At 45.6% G+C, this 12,061-nt stretch overlaps 1 protein-coding gene across 6 annotated transcripts in view; it reads right to left on the bottom strand.

Annotated features, from left to right (window-relative positions):
- Window positions 1-2,678, bottom strand: part of PLEKHA5 (pleckstrin homology domain containing A5) — a 260,060-nt gene extending 257,382 nt beyond the window's left edge. For 2 of the 6 annotated variants that reach the window (XM_062194893.1, XM_062194895.1), the window contains exons 1-3: window positions 2,490-2,660; window positions 2,251-2,330; window positions 225-282 (exon numbers count right to left, since the gene is read on the bottom strand). In XM_062194893.1, coding sequence (XP_062050877.1) covers window positions 225-282; window positions 2,251-2,330; window positions 2,490-2,581 — 230 coding nt within the window. In that variant the 5' untranslated portion in view covers window positions 2,582-2,660. Of the gene's footprint in view, window positions 1-224; window positions 283-2,250; window positions 2,331-2,489 lie in introns of all 6 variants that reach the window. The other 4 variants (XM_062194899.1, XM_062194900.1, XM_062194901.1 and 1 more) reach the window with 4 other exon arrangements.
- Between the last annotated feature and the right edge of the window lie 9,383 nt (window positions 2,679-12,061).

Raw genomic sequence — 12,061 nt, 5'->3', positions numbered from 1 at the left:
CTCTTTCCCAAGTCAATAAATCAGTGAAAATCCAAGAAAATAATAAAACCAAGAATGCCATTTTTTGCTCCCCAAATTCCAATACTATATAAAATAAGGATTCAGTCACCATTATTGGATAAACTTTACAAAATTATGATCACATCTGGATATACAACTCTTCATCTGAAGATGAATCACAGCATTCAAATTACCAAGGAAAAAGGCAAAATCAAAAAACTCACTTTATATAGTATCTGGCACCTTCAAAAGTATATGCTTCTTCCCAGCCAGTAGGCAAATCTAAAAAACACATACATATTACCATTAATATTTCTTAAATGGGATAGACAAATGTTTTATTTTCATAAGGTATTTGCATTTAAGAAGGTATGTGAATTTAAAAAGCATTAGATTGGCAATAAAATTAATGGTAGACATAACATCATGGTTGGAAAAATGGCAATTCAGATTTCAAGCCACTAGGAAAGCATCAGCAACATCAGAGATTATGTGATGTGACAAACACTTGGCACGATCCAGATGGAGAGGAACCATGGCACCCAAAAAACGTAAAGGCCAGCCTTCTAATATCAGGTAAAATACCCATCACTGGCTGGCAAAAATCCAGACCGGGCTAACAGGCAGCACCCCTTAGATAACTGCCTTTATTTAAGACCCTATTTTTCACCTGCATAAATGAATTCATCCAAGAAGTGTCACCAGTGAGAAAAACTTCCTATGGACTTAATTAGTGCAAAGGAATCTGACCCCAATACTTCCACGTGTGTGTTTCTGGACACCTTAAGAGTAATAAACTCAGGAATGATGCGGGTGAACGCAGCTATCTTTCCGTGCTACCTATTACTTTGCAATGACAAGTGGGTAGGATTTAGTCATAATACCTCTCGGAAATAAAAAAAAGCCATTGCTGTGTGTACAAAATCACAGGGTCCAAGCAAAGTAAACCAAACCGGGAAAAAAATTAATGTAAAAATCACATAGAAGAATAGCATTTTTCCAGTGATGTGAATGCTATCCAATCTATGAGGGTTAATTAGGTCACATTGATATACAGCAAATAACCTATATAAGCAGGAAATGATTCCATAGGGTTATTAGGATGAGCGATCTACGCGTCATACTGTCTTGTATGACCTAAGTTTCTGACTGTCCAAAATACACCCAAAAGGTATAGCAAAGGCAAGGAGGGTTAATTAAGAGAGGTAGGAAGGTGCTATTAGTCAGAAATGCCCTAAAATCGCAACCTCCTCCTGCTGGCTACACCAGCCTTTCTGCAAATCGGGTGAGACATCAGTCACTTCGCTGAACTCCGGCGCGGCACAGCAAAGGCAGGCACAGAGAGAAAAGTAGCCAGGAGGGCAGCTCGCTCTGCACGGCCGCTGGGCCCCGGCTCGCCTTCGACTCCGACCGCCCCGGCGCCTCTTCCCAGGGGCCGGCCAGGCAGCGAACACATGGTCCATTTCAGAGACAAACAAGTTCCGCGAATGTAAACAAAGACTGACAAAAGAAAGCCAGACCGGCCGGGGAACTGCAGAGCGCCCAACTCCTCGGAGTGAGCCCTCACGCCCGCCACCCAGGCAGCCCCAAGGGGTGCGTTCCGGGCCCGGACGCCCACCCCGCGGGCCGCCCCCTCGCACGCCCACCGCCTCCTGGCGGCCGCGGCAGCCGCCGGGGACTTTGAATCCGATCCCCAGCAACCGCGGCTGCGAACGCCTCCTCCCTCCCGCGCCCCCCGAGCCGCCCCCTGTCAGCAGGAGGACCGCGGCACCCCAACTCCTCTCCTCCACCACCCACCCACCCACCCACCCAGGAGAGAGGAGAAGGCAGCTGCGCGGTGGGAGGCAGCCGGCCCGGGAGGCGGGAGAGGACGTGGACTCGCGGCCCCGGCGGCCGGCGGCGGGGTCCCGGGTGCCGGGGGCAGCGGGTGAGGACTTCCCTCAGGCGGCCGGGGGTGGGAGCGCGGCTCATGAGGAAAACTCGTGACTCCGGGCACAGTGGGGGGAGACGGCCACCCCGAGACCCCCTCAGGGTGTCCGGGGATGCAAGGCGGAGGAGGAAGAGGGCGCCCGGCCACTCCGGAGGAGTCCCCGCGGCAGCCCCGCGCTACCTGCGGCCGCCCCCGCCCGGCCTCCGCCCCGCCTCGCCGCCGCGGCTCGGGGCAGGGAGCCGGGAGCCGGGCGGCCCGGGCTCTGCCGCCTCCTCCCGGCGGAGCCCAACTCCGCTCGGGCCCGGCCGGGTCGGCGTTACCTGTGCTCTGCCGCCGGTGTCCGGTGACCACGGCCTCGCCGGTGACCGGGTGCAGCCAGGTGGTGCTTTTGGCCTCCTCGCTGCAGGGGTGAGAGAAAGCGCCGGAGACCGAGCGTGAGTCGGGGGGTTCGGGAGCGAGCCGAGGGGGCGGCGGGGGGCACAGACCCCGGCTCCCGCGCCCCCTCACGCCAGCCGCCCGCCCGCCCTCAGGGCCCCCCGCGCCGACCCCGGCTCTTTACTTGATGAAGAAGACTCGGCCGCCCCTGGTGATCCCGTAAGTCCAGGACCGGGGCAGCGAGCAGATCCACTCCAGGTTCAGATCCGCCGCCATGTCTGATCCCCAGCCGCCGCCGCCGCCGCCGCCTTCTCCTGCTGCCGCCGCGGCTGGCGAGGGAGGAGGGAGCGAGCGAACGAGCGGAGCGAGCGCGGCCGGAGCGCGCCTCCCCGGCCCGGCGCGCCCCCGCGCGCGCCCTACCCCCTCGGGCGGCGCCCGCCCCGCCGCCCGGGCTGGGTCCGGCCCGCGTCGCCGCCCCTCCGCATCCCCCGCGCCCGCCCCGGCCGGCCGCCCCGCCGCGCCCCTCCCGCGCCGCCGCCGCCGCCGCCCCCGCGCCCCGGCCCGGGGCTCCGGGGTCGGCAAAGACGCGCCGTGCCCCCGGGGCTTTGCCCGCGGCTCCGCAGCCCGCGGGGCGCGACTGGCGGGGAGCGGAACGACCCCCGCAGCCCCCCGCCCCGAGTTGCTCGCTCGGTCTTTCAGAACAACAAAACGCAGCCTCGGAGCTTTGTTTTAGAAGAGCGGTCGGGCATCGTTGGAACAGGGAGCGCGCGGAAGGCTTTTCCTGTTTGTGGGTTGCCTGCCAGGTATCAAAGGTTTGACTACTTAGCATAGACCCTGACACTCGGTGCGTCAGACTTGACGGAACAAGTTCGCCTCTGTAGGCCCCTGAAGTCACACGGTGCTTGATAGAATAAAAACCGACTTTCTCTCCCTCTCTCTCTCTCTTTTTTTTTTTTTTTTTTGAAAGTCACGTTATCAGTGTGGACTTCTGCTTTTCCCTGTCTGCCATAAATTTCAGTAATCGCTTTTTACAGAGCCCTGGCGACAGTGTACTTGTTTTAATCCCCACCCGCAGGAACCCTGTTAGATAACTCTCCTAATCCCCATTTTACAGATGGGGAGGGAAAAAACCATCAAGTTTAAAGAAACTGCGATTTGCTCACGGGCGAGGGAGTCGGTGGCAAAGCCCGGATTCAAACTGGCTATGAGATTTCAAGGCTTTGTGTAACCACCGTACTGTACGCTTTGAGCAAGGCAGAGCTGACCACTAGCAGAAGCACCTGCCTCCTCTGTGGTGCTCCGCCAGCCTAGGAATGGCCCGTGCCTCTGAGCAGCAAGATGACTCATTCCAACAAGAGTCACAGTTCAGTAATAATAGTACTACTTGCTATTCTCATAGCATCTTCTCCTGACCAGTTTTGGGTGATTCCAAAGCATTATCTCATCCATCTTCCAGTAACTCCAAGAGGCCAATCATCCTTTTTCAACATCCAGGGGAACCTAAGACACAGAGGGGTACACAGACCTTGCCCAAAGGCCTAGCCAGCAAGTCTGGTAGGACCTGGATGAGAATGCAATTTCACTAGCCTCTTCTCCCTTCCTCCACCGCCCCCCCACCCCCACCCCAGGCTGGTTCCCCCAAGGCCATTCTGTCTTTGGTGAGAGGGAGTCTGAAGTTGCTGCTATAATTTTCCTGTCCATCTGCATATACGGGGGAAAAAAATAACATCACTTTAATGTTTTGCCTTTTCGGTTCCTTTACATTCTCCTCTTTCATTTCACTACTTATTACTTCTTGACATCTTATCTCCTGCCCAGTCTCTGGAAAAAATGACCTTTTTTTAATCAATGAATAACTAGCAGGAAATGTTCCACATTAACATCAGTGGTCACTGAATGTAACACAGCAAGGAAATCAAGAGCTATTGACTTGATAGTGTGCTATCACTGGAAATTCAGAAATCTGAAGTGGATCTTTTTAATTTCATAAGAAGTTTAGAAATCTAGTGCCTGTTAGTTGATTATGTGCTACTGAGAAGTTTGTAAGAAGACCCTGTGCTATATTGGGATTCCTTGTAGTTTCTGAATCTTTTGATATTACAAGATTTGTTAGTGCAAGACACATTTTAAAAAGCTGTATTAGGACACATTTCAAAAAGCTGTATTCACTTCATAAAAATATGTATCTTAAGAAATCACAGAGTGTTTAAATGGCAATCTAGAATCTTAAATGCAGTTCCATAATCTGCCCTCAAATTTAGAAACAGCAGTAAACGGAAAATTTGTAGACATATTTACAAAATGAGATGTGCTTCTGATTTGGGGAGATAGAAGCATCCTGACTTCTAGGACCTGGTAAGAGAAGCCTTGAACAATTTTTACCCTTAGTGAATAAAATTGTATTTTTCTTAAAATTTTCCTAGAATAGCCTCTCTGTTACACAGAGAGGCTATTCTTTATCCAGATCTGCTTCATCTTATAGCTGTGTGTATGTGTGCATCTTTTTTACTGTAGTAGGGTAGGGTAGGAGTCATGCCTTTCCTATCACAGAATCTCTACAACGTGACTCAGCATTGGAGTAGTTATTGAATTTAATTTTCTTCCCAGTGCCTCATCCTCCCAACAGAGTTATTTCCCAATAACAAAACCCCTTTTTATCATCTCTTACCCCTTCAATAACTGACTCAGGCCTAAATTCACATGCATCCTGTGCGTTTTATTGTATTTTTTTCATATTTGTATCTAATGAGCCTCCCAATCTCTTATATCCTGATGTGCCTTTTGGAGAGGAAATATTGTTCTGTGAATATCACAACTGCTGCAAAATAGAGAAGAGATTTGAAAAGAATTGAGGGAGCAGGGGTTGGGTACGGCAGTTAAGACGGGGCTTGGGATGCCTACATCGAGTATCAGAGCACCAAGGTTCAAGTCCTAGCTCTGCTTTTGATTCTAGCTTCCTGCCAATGTGCACTCTAAGAGGCAACTGGTTATGGCTCAAGTGGTTGGATCTCTGCCACCTACCTGGGAGATCTTGGCTCCCGTGTTCTGCCTGGCCCACCCAGTCCTGATTGTTGGAGGCATTTGAGGACTGAACCAGTGGATGCAGGAGCTCTCTCTCTCTCTCTCTCTCTGTCTCTACCTTTCATATAAATGAAAATTAAAAAAAAATTCAGTACTGAGCACTAAAAATAAACATCGCGCATCCAGTGTGTAGAAGACAATCCTTATTTGAAAGACTTTACAGTTCAAATAAAGCAGAAAAATACACACGATGGCAAGAGAAAATCAGTTAAGTTTCCCAAAATATGTGAAATGAAAGAGGACACGGTGAGAGCTTAGATAACAGCAATCAATCTGTTTCCACTTTTTAAGGGAATGAAAAAATGTGGTAATTCCGGAACGTAGAGCAAAAGCCTTGGAGAGAAAACAATTCCTTTTTCTTTCAAGAAACAAATATTTATTCACATATATTGCTCATTGAAATCTACCAACAAAGTTTTGTGACATTTATTAGAATTTGTAATGTAACACATGTTTTCTTACATAGTAAGTTCACAAAATATAGGACATTATAAACAGTTCCTTTAACTTTTAACTACTCAACGTTAAGATGGTATAAACCATGAAAAGTCTATAGTGATTAGTAAAATATTAACTCAGTGAAAATCTGGACTGAAAGGATGGAGACTAGAGGTCAAAGGTAGGGAAGAAAATACTATTTGGAAATCAATTTACTAGGGGTAATTTTCTGTTAAGTAAACTGATAGTAACAGGTAAAATTATTTTATTCATTCATTCAGCAACCATATGTTGGATTCTTTCTGTGTGCTAGCCACTCTTCTAGCTGGTAGGGATTAACAAACTGGGCCTGGTGCCATAGGTTGAGCCTCCGCTTGGGACATTGTCATTGCAATGTCATTGCATATCGGAGTGCTGCTTCAAGTCCTGGCTGCCCTGCTTCTGATCCAGCTCCCTGCTAATGTGCCTGGGAAGGCAGTGTATGATGGCCCAAATACTTGGGTTCCTGCCATGCATGTGAGAGTCCCAAGTGGAGTTCCAACCTTCAGGCTAGCCTACCTGTTATTGCCATTTGGAGAGTGACCCAGAGGATGGAAGATCTCTCTGTTTCTCCTCTACCTCTCCCTCCCTCCCTCCCTCTCCACTCCCTTCCTCTTTCTCTCTCTCTCTATGTATGTGTGTGTCCCTCTTTCGCTGTAACTCTGCCTTTCAAATAAATAAATCTTTAAAAATAAATTAGTAAAAGACTTGACCAGCTTTGGGTAGCCTAGAACCAGAATGGAGACGTAAATATTTAAGTAGGAGGGCATGACAGAAAGTTCATAGGAAAATAGAATTCAGATAGAGGTTTAATTTGGTGCAAAAAAATTTCAAAATCCATGCCTAAAAGAGTGTCTTCAAGAAATTCATGAAGAAGAATGGCGCTGTGGTGCAACAAGTTAAGCCACCATCTGCATTTCTGGTGTCCCTTATGGCCACAGTCTTGGCTGCTCTGCTTCCAATGCAGCTTCTTGTTAATGAGCCTGGGAAAGCAGCAGAGGATAGCCCAAGTGTTTGGGTCCCTGCACCCACATGGGAGACCCAGAAGAAGCTTCTGGCCCCTGGCTGCTGTCTGGCCCAGCCCTGGTCATTGCAGCCATTTGGGGAATAAATACCAGTAGATGGAATATCTCCTCCCTCCACCCCTGTCTCGCCTCTCTCTCTCTAACCCTGACTTTCCAATAAATAAGTTCTTTTTTAAAAATGTATTTTACGAAAAAACTATGTGGCTTTCAACAATTTTTTTGCACCAAAGCTCATCTCTTATTTCTGTTTTTCATGAACTTTTTGAAGCTGTGTAGAAAGCAGCATCTCCATCCCTGTAACAAACTATAAACCTTCTAGAAATGGTTGTTTTCCAAGGATTTCCTGTGGACCAGGTCTATCTTGAACTCCAATCTAGAGAGCTCTCCAATTATGCAAGGGGTGAAATAAAAGAAATGTGCAGCAGCGGTCGTTACTCTGCGGCTGGCTCATCTCTCTACTTCAAACAGGGTTCTGGATGAAGTTTAGGGCATCTGCCTGGAGGCACTGAGAATATGAAGGAAGAAGATACTTCAAAAAGGTCTTCAAGGCACTTACATCTGAACCCCTCACCTTGTTCAAATTAAGCTCTACTTCCTTTACCCCAGTCAGCAAAGCGCCTTTATCTACAGTCTTTGCTGTAGAAGAGAAAGATCAAAATTGAGATGGCAGACAATTTTAAAGAGTAACATAATGCAGCAGCAGAGTGTAGGATGAGGTGGAGGAAACGTTGAGTCAGGAGTCTGGCTGAATATTATAGTTAGTTCTGCCGTTAATGAGTTGTGTGACTTTGGACAAATCATTTAACCTCCACATCCCACACACATCTCTAGATCCTCATCTGTAAAAGGCAGTTGCTGTTGCTATTTAAGATGTTGTATACAACTCCTTCTCCCTTTAAAGCCCTGTGCTCTCCTGGAGCGAGCCCTCCAAGGACTGCATTTGGGGATATGTAGTCCCCGAGGACAGACAGAAGCAGGATGCCTGCTCTATAGAATTATTTAGGATTTCCTCCTATTCAGAAAATGTATTAACTCTTCTTATTAAACTCTGTTTACTTGTTAATAGGAAAATTTAGAAGGACAATTTACAAAGTCTCCTCAAGTGTATTTAACTTGTATGAAGGGCTCCCTGTATCACTGACATCATTAGCATGTTATAAACAAGGAAATGGGCTCCGCAGAAATAATATATAATATACCCATGAAGCAGTAGACCTAGGGCTTGAACCGAGCCCTCCAAACATCAGATTTCAAATTCAGTCTACAAGATAATTCCCTCCCTGGGCAAACTTCATTCATTGTTTCTACTTCCTCATCCCCAGTCAGTCCACTACCCACTTTGTTCAGTGTCCGTTCGCCCCATTTCTCTGCACCTGCTCTTGCAGGTGACCAGTGGCCCCCGTAGCTCCCAAGCCCAGTAGATGTTTACAGTTCCAAGGTTTCTCCACTTCCCTGCTGTGTTCACATAGCCATCACTCCTCCTGTTTTGGTTTCGTGGCATCATTTCCTTGTAGTTCACCTGCTCTTGTGGCAGTATTTCTTGGAATGGGTTCAGTGGACCATCTACAGCAGAGTTACTAGGGAAGCTTCTGTAAATGCTGATGCCTAGGCCTCTTCCAGACCCACTCAGCCAGAGCCAGCATTTAACTAGCACTTTGGCAATTCTTACATACACTTATCCCTGAAAACCACTGCCCAGTGTGATAATAACTCCTAAGTCTGTATTTCCACTCTAGACTTTTCTCTCCTAAGTTCTAGACCATACATCAATTTTCCTTCTAGACTGGTTCCTTCTGGAATGTTCCTTCTTGAACTTCCTTCAGTACTTCAGACTCAACATGCCCAAACAAGTCACTTGCCCTCCAAATACTTGTAGTACCCCACGTATTACCCTCAAGATGAAGGGTCCTAGAGACCAGACACCCACATCAGAAACTTCAGAATCAGTCCTCCCACAAGTAGCTGCCTAATATGAGTTGTCCATTAATGTGTCACAGTTATCTCCACCTTATTTCCCTGTCCCAGTATGAATATTCCACACTTACACCAGAGTGACCTTTTTGAAAATGCAAATCTGGATTTGTTCCTTTATGAATGAAAAACGTTCTCATGAGTTAATTAGCTTAGAAGATGTCATTCCAAGCCTGTGCCTTGTCATTCAAACCCCTTACTGTTCTCAGCCCAGCAAGCCTACATGTTAGCCAGATGGAATGGCTTGCAGTTCTCTGAACAAGACAGCCTCTTTCAAGTCTCTGGATGCGACTCTCTCCCCCTTGAATGCCTTCTTCTCCTATTAGTGTTTAAAGTCCTACTCAAAAGTTACTTGCACTTTGAAACCATTCCTGATTCCTTTGGACCAACCTTTCAAGTGTCTCTATCACATTCCCATTTTTTCTCTACCGAATTGATATTAGAATCCGCATCTCTCTCTCCTTCTTAAACTTCCTAAACAAAACATTGTAATCAGGCTTATCCCCTAGCATTAAATATGCATTATTTAAGTGAATGAATAATAGTATGTACTTCATTTCCTCAGTGCTCTGTAGTTTATAAAACACTCTATATTTGATAGCTATTTCTGTTTGTAATTCTGTGACCTGCTAGTGAGTCATGTTTCTATCCTTTCTTAGATTTAACACTCACTTTAGCTTTTTATAGATTATTCCATACAGGAAAGGAAAAAAAAAAAAATGGCATAGGGCCCAAGGCGGCATTGTCGTTTATGAAAGTAGCTGCTTTCTATACAGTTGTCTGCCTGCCTTAAACAATACTATGGGGGCTGGCATTGTGGTGCAGTAATTAAGCCAACACCTGCAACTCTGACATCCCACATGAGCACTGGTTTGAGTCCCAGCTGTTCCACTTTTGATCCAGCCTCCTGCTAATGCTCTTGAGAAGGCAGTAGAAGATGGCCCATGTGCCTGGGCCCCTGCCACACACATGGGAGACCCTGAAGGGCTTTCAGGCTCCTGGTTTCAGCCTGTCCCAGCCCTGGCCATTGAAGCTATTTGGTGAGTGAACTGGCAGATGGAAGAGTTCCCACTCTCTGTGTCCCTCCCTCTCTCTGTAACTCTTCCTTTTAAATAAGTAAAATAAATCCTAAAAAGAAGAAGATGATGACAACTAAGGATGTGTGGTTACCCAGAGTGAAACCCTGATGGACAGAAAGAATTCAGCATTATCTTTAGTTCATTAAAGGGATTTATAGAGCTTTTCTTTGAATCTGTCTTCTTCCCAGATAAAATAATATTGATTAAAATAATACTTGAGAATATCAAGTAGCATTGCTGACTGGACTGGGAAAAAATTATGTAAAACCACAGACACTAATAACATCGGTAGCAGTGAGGGACAATGGTTATTAGCATTTGTGCCCTAAGTACAAGGGATAGGTGAAAGAATGGATAGGATTCATTCTCCCCTCTCTGTTAATGTTTTACACAGTGTATGAGTACTCTCTAAATTAACTACATTTTTTAACTCAAACACTTTAAAATTCTATGTATTTGTTTTTATTTTATTTGAAAGGCAGAAAGAGAGCAAGAGTGAGAGTAATACACACATACACACACACATACAGAGAGAGAGAGAGAGAGGAGATCCTATATCTGCTGGTTCACTCCGCAAATGCCTACAACAGCTGGAGCCTTGAACCCAAACAGAATCTCCCAGGTCGGTAAAAGAAACCTAAGTGCTTGCACCATTACCTTTGCCCCTGAGGGTGCACATCAGCAGGAAACTGGAATTGGAAGTGGAGGGGAAAGTGAGCCAGACACTGCAATGCACAATGTGGGCCTCGCAAGCAGCATCTTGACCATAGTGTCAAAACACCTGCCCCAAGATAATTTTCTGTAATGTTTTAGATCACTACTGAAAGAATTTCTTTCCAATCTGACAATTCATATTTTTTATAGAAAATTGTGCACATTTCTATTTAATATATTTGAGTTTTAACCAGTTTTCCTGAAGCTCCAGTTTAATGTTTTAATTCAGTTTCATGTGGAATTACACAATTATCTCAAGCAGAATATAGTTAATTGTAATATGTCATATATCCCAAAATAAAGAAAATGTAACACAAATGCAAATTTGTACATTATCATAGGCACTGCCTTGTGCATAGTTTATATTCAGCAAATGCTTACTAATTGAATGAATCATAAAATAACAGTGTACAGTACTGGAGGGTAGATAATGGAGGCTTTTTACAAAGCTCTTGTCTGCTAGATATGTATTTCCTGAAACCAAGCTGTCATTAATTCAGAAATATCTCATCAACAGAATTTCTGATCTAAAGGAGGGACATGTTTGACCTGAGAAAATCAAGAAAAAGTTATGAATAATTACAATGGAAATTGTGAACAGGTTTAAAATGGGAAGGGCTGAGAAAATGAATTGCATAAGCTTAACTTTCTCTAATACAGTGAGGGGGCGGGCTAACAGAAGGAAGGAGAGAGACTGGATTGTGTGGAACTGATTTTGGTGAAATCCTTGGTACCCCCTTAAGAGCTGCCTGGCTAGAAGGATGTGAGGAGAGACCTAGAAAGAACTTTGGTCTGATAATCAGGGAGTTATTCTTCTATATCCAGGTGTGCTGTTCAGAGCCTTGTTATAGCTTTTGAATAGCATGGACAGAATTAGCTATTTGTGTTTTTTACTTGAGTAACTTAAGAGATTTTTGTGGGGTAATCCTGATTAAACAATGACTTTAAGTTCCTTACGATTGTCATAGCATTCATTGTTGACAAAAGGCAGTTGATTCTAAGTTTGCCAGCAATATTTAGTGTGCTCAGAAGATCATATGATATTCTAAATATTGATGAAATAAACGACTCCTTTGTGGTCATAAGCAAAAGGTTTGGTGCTAAGTAATTTGATCGGTGGAGAACTTTACTCTTACTCTACAGTACCTCTATTACATTTGATTAAAGATCCTTTATTTGCAGTTTATTTATTCAACAAATTCAAGGAATAAATACTTAATTTTAAGATTTATTTAAGGGGCCAGTGCTGTGGCACCGATTCAAGTCCGGGTTGCTGCACTTCTGATCCAGCTTTATGCTATGGCCTGGGAAAGCAGGCCCAAGTCATTGGACCCCTGCACCAGCATGGGAAACCTGCAAGAACTCCTAGCTCCTGGATTCGAATTGGTGCAGTTATGGCTGTTTCCATT

This window comes from Lepus europaeus, chromosome 6 (assembly GCF_033115175.1).
Source record: "Lepus europaeus isolate LE1 chromosome 6, mLepTim1.pri, whole genome shotgun sequence".
In the NCBI taxonomy this organism is placed as follows: Eukaryota; Metazoa; Chordata; class Mammalia; order Lagomorpha; family Leporidae; genus Lepus; species Lepus europaeus.
This window is presented reverse-complemented; position numbering and strand designations above follow the sequence as displayed.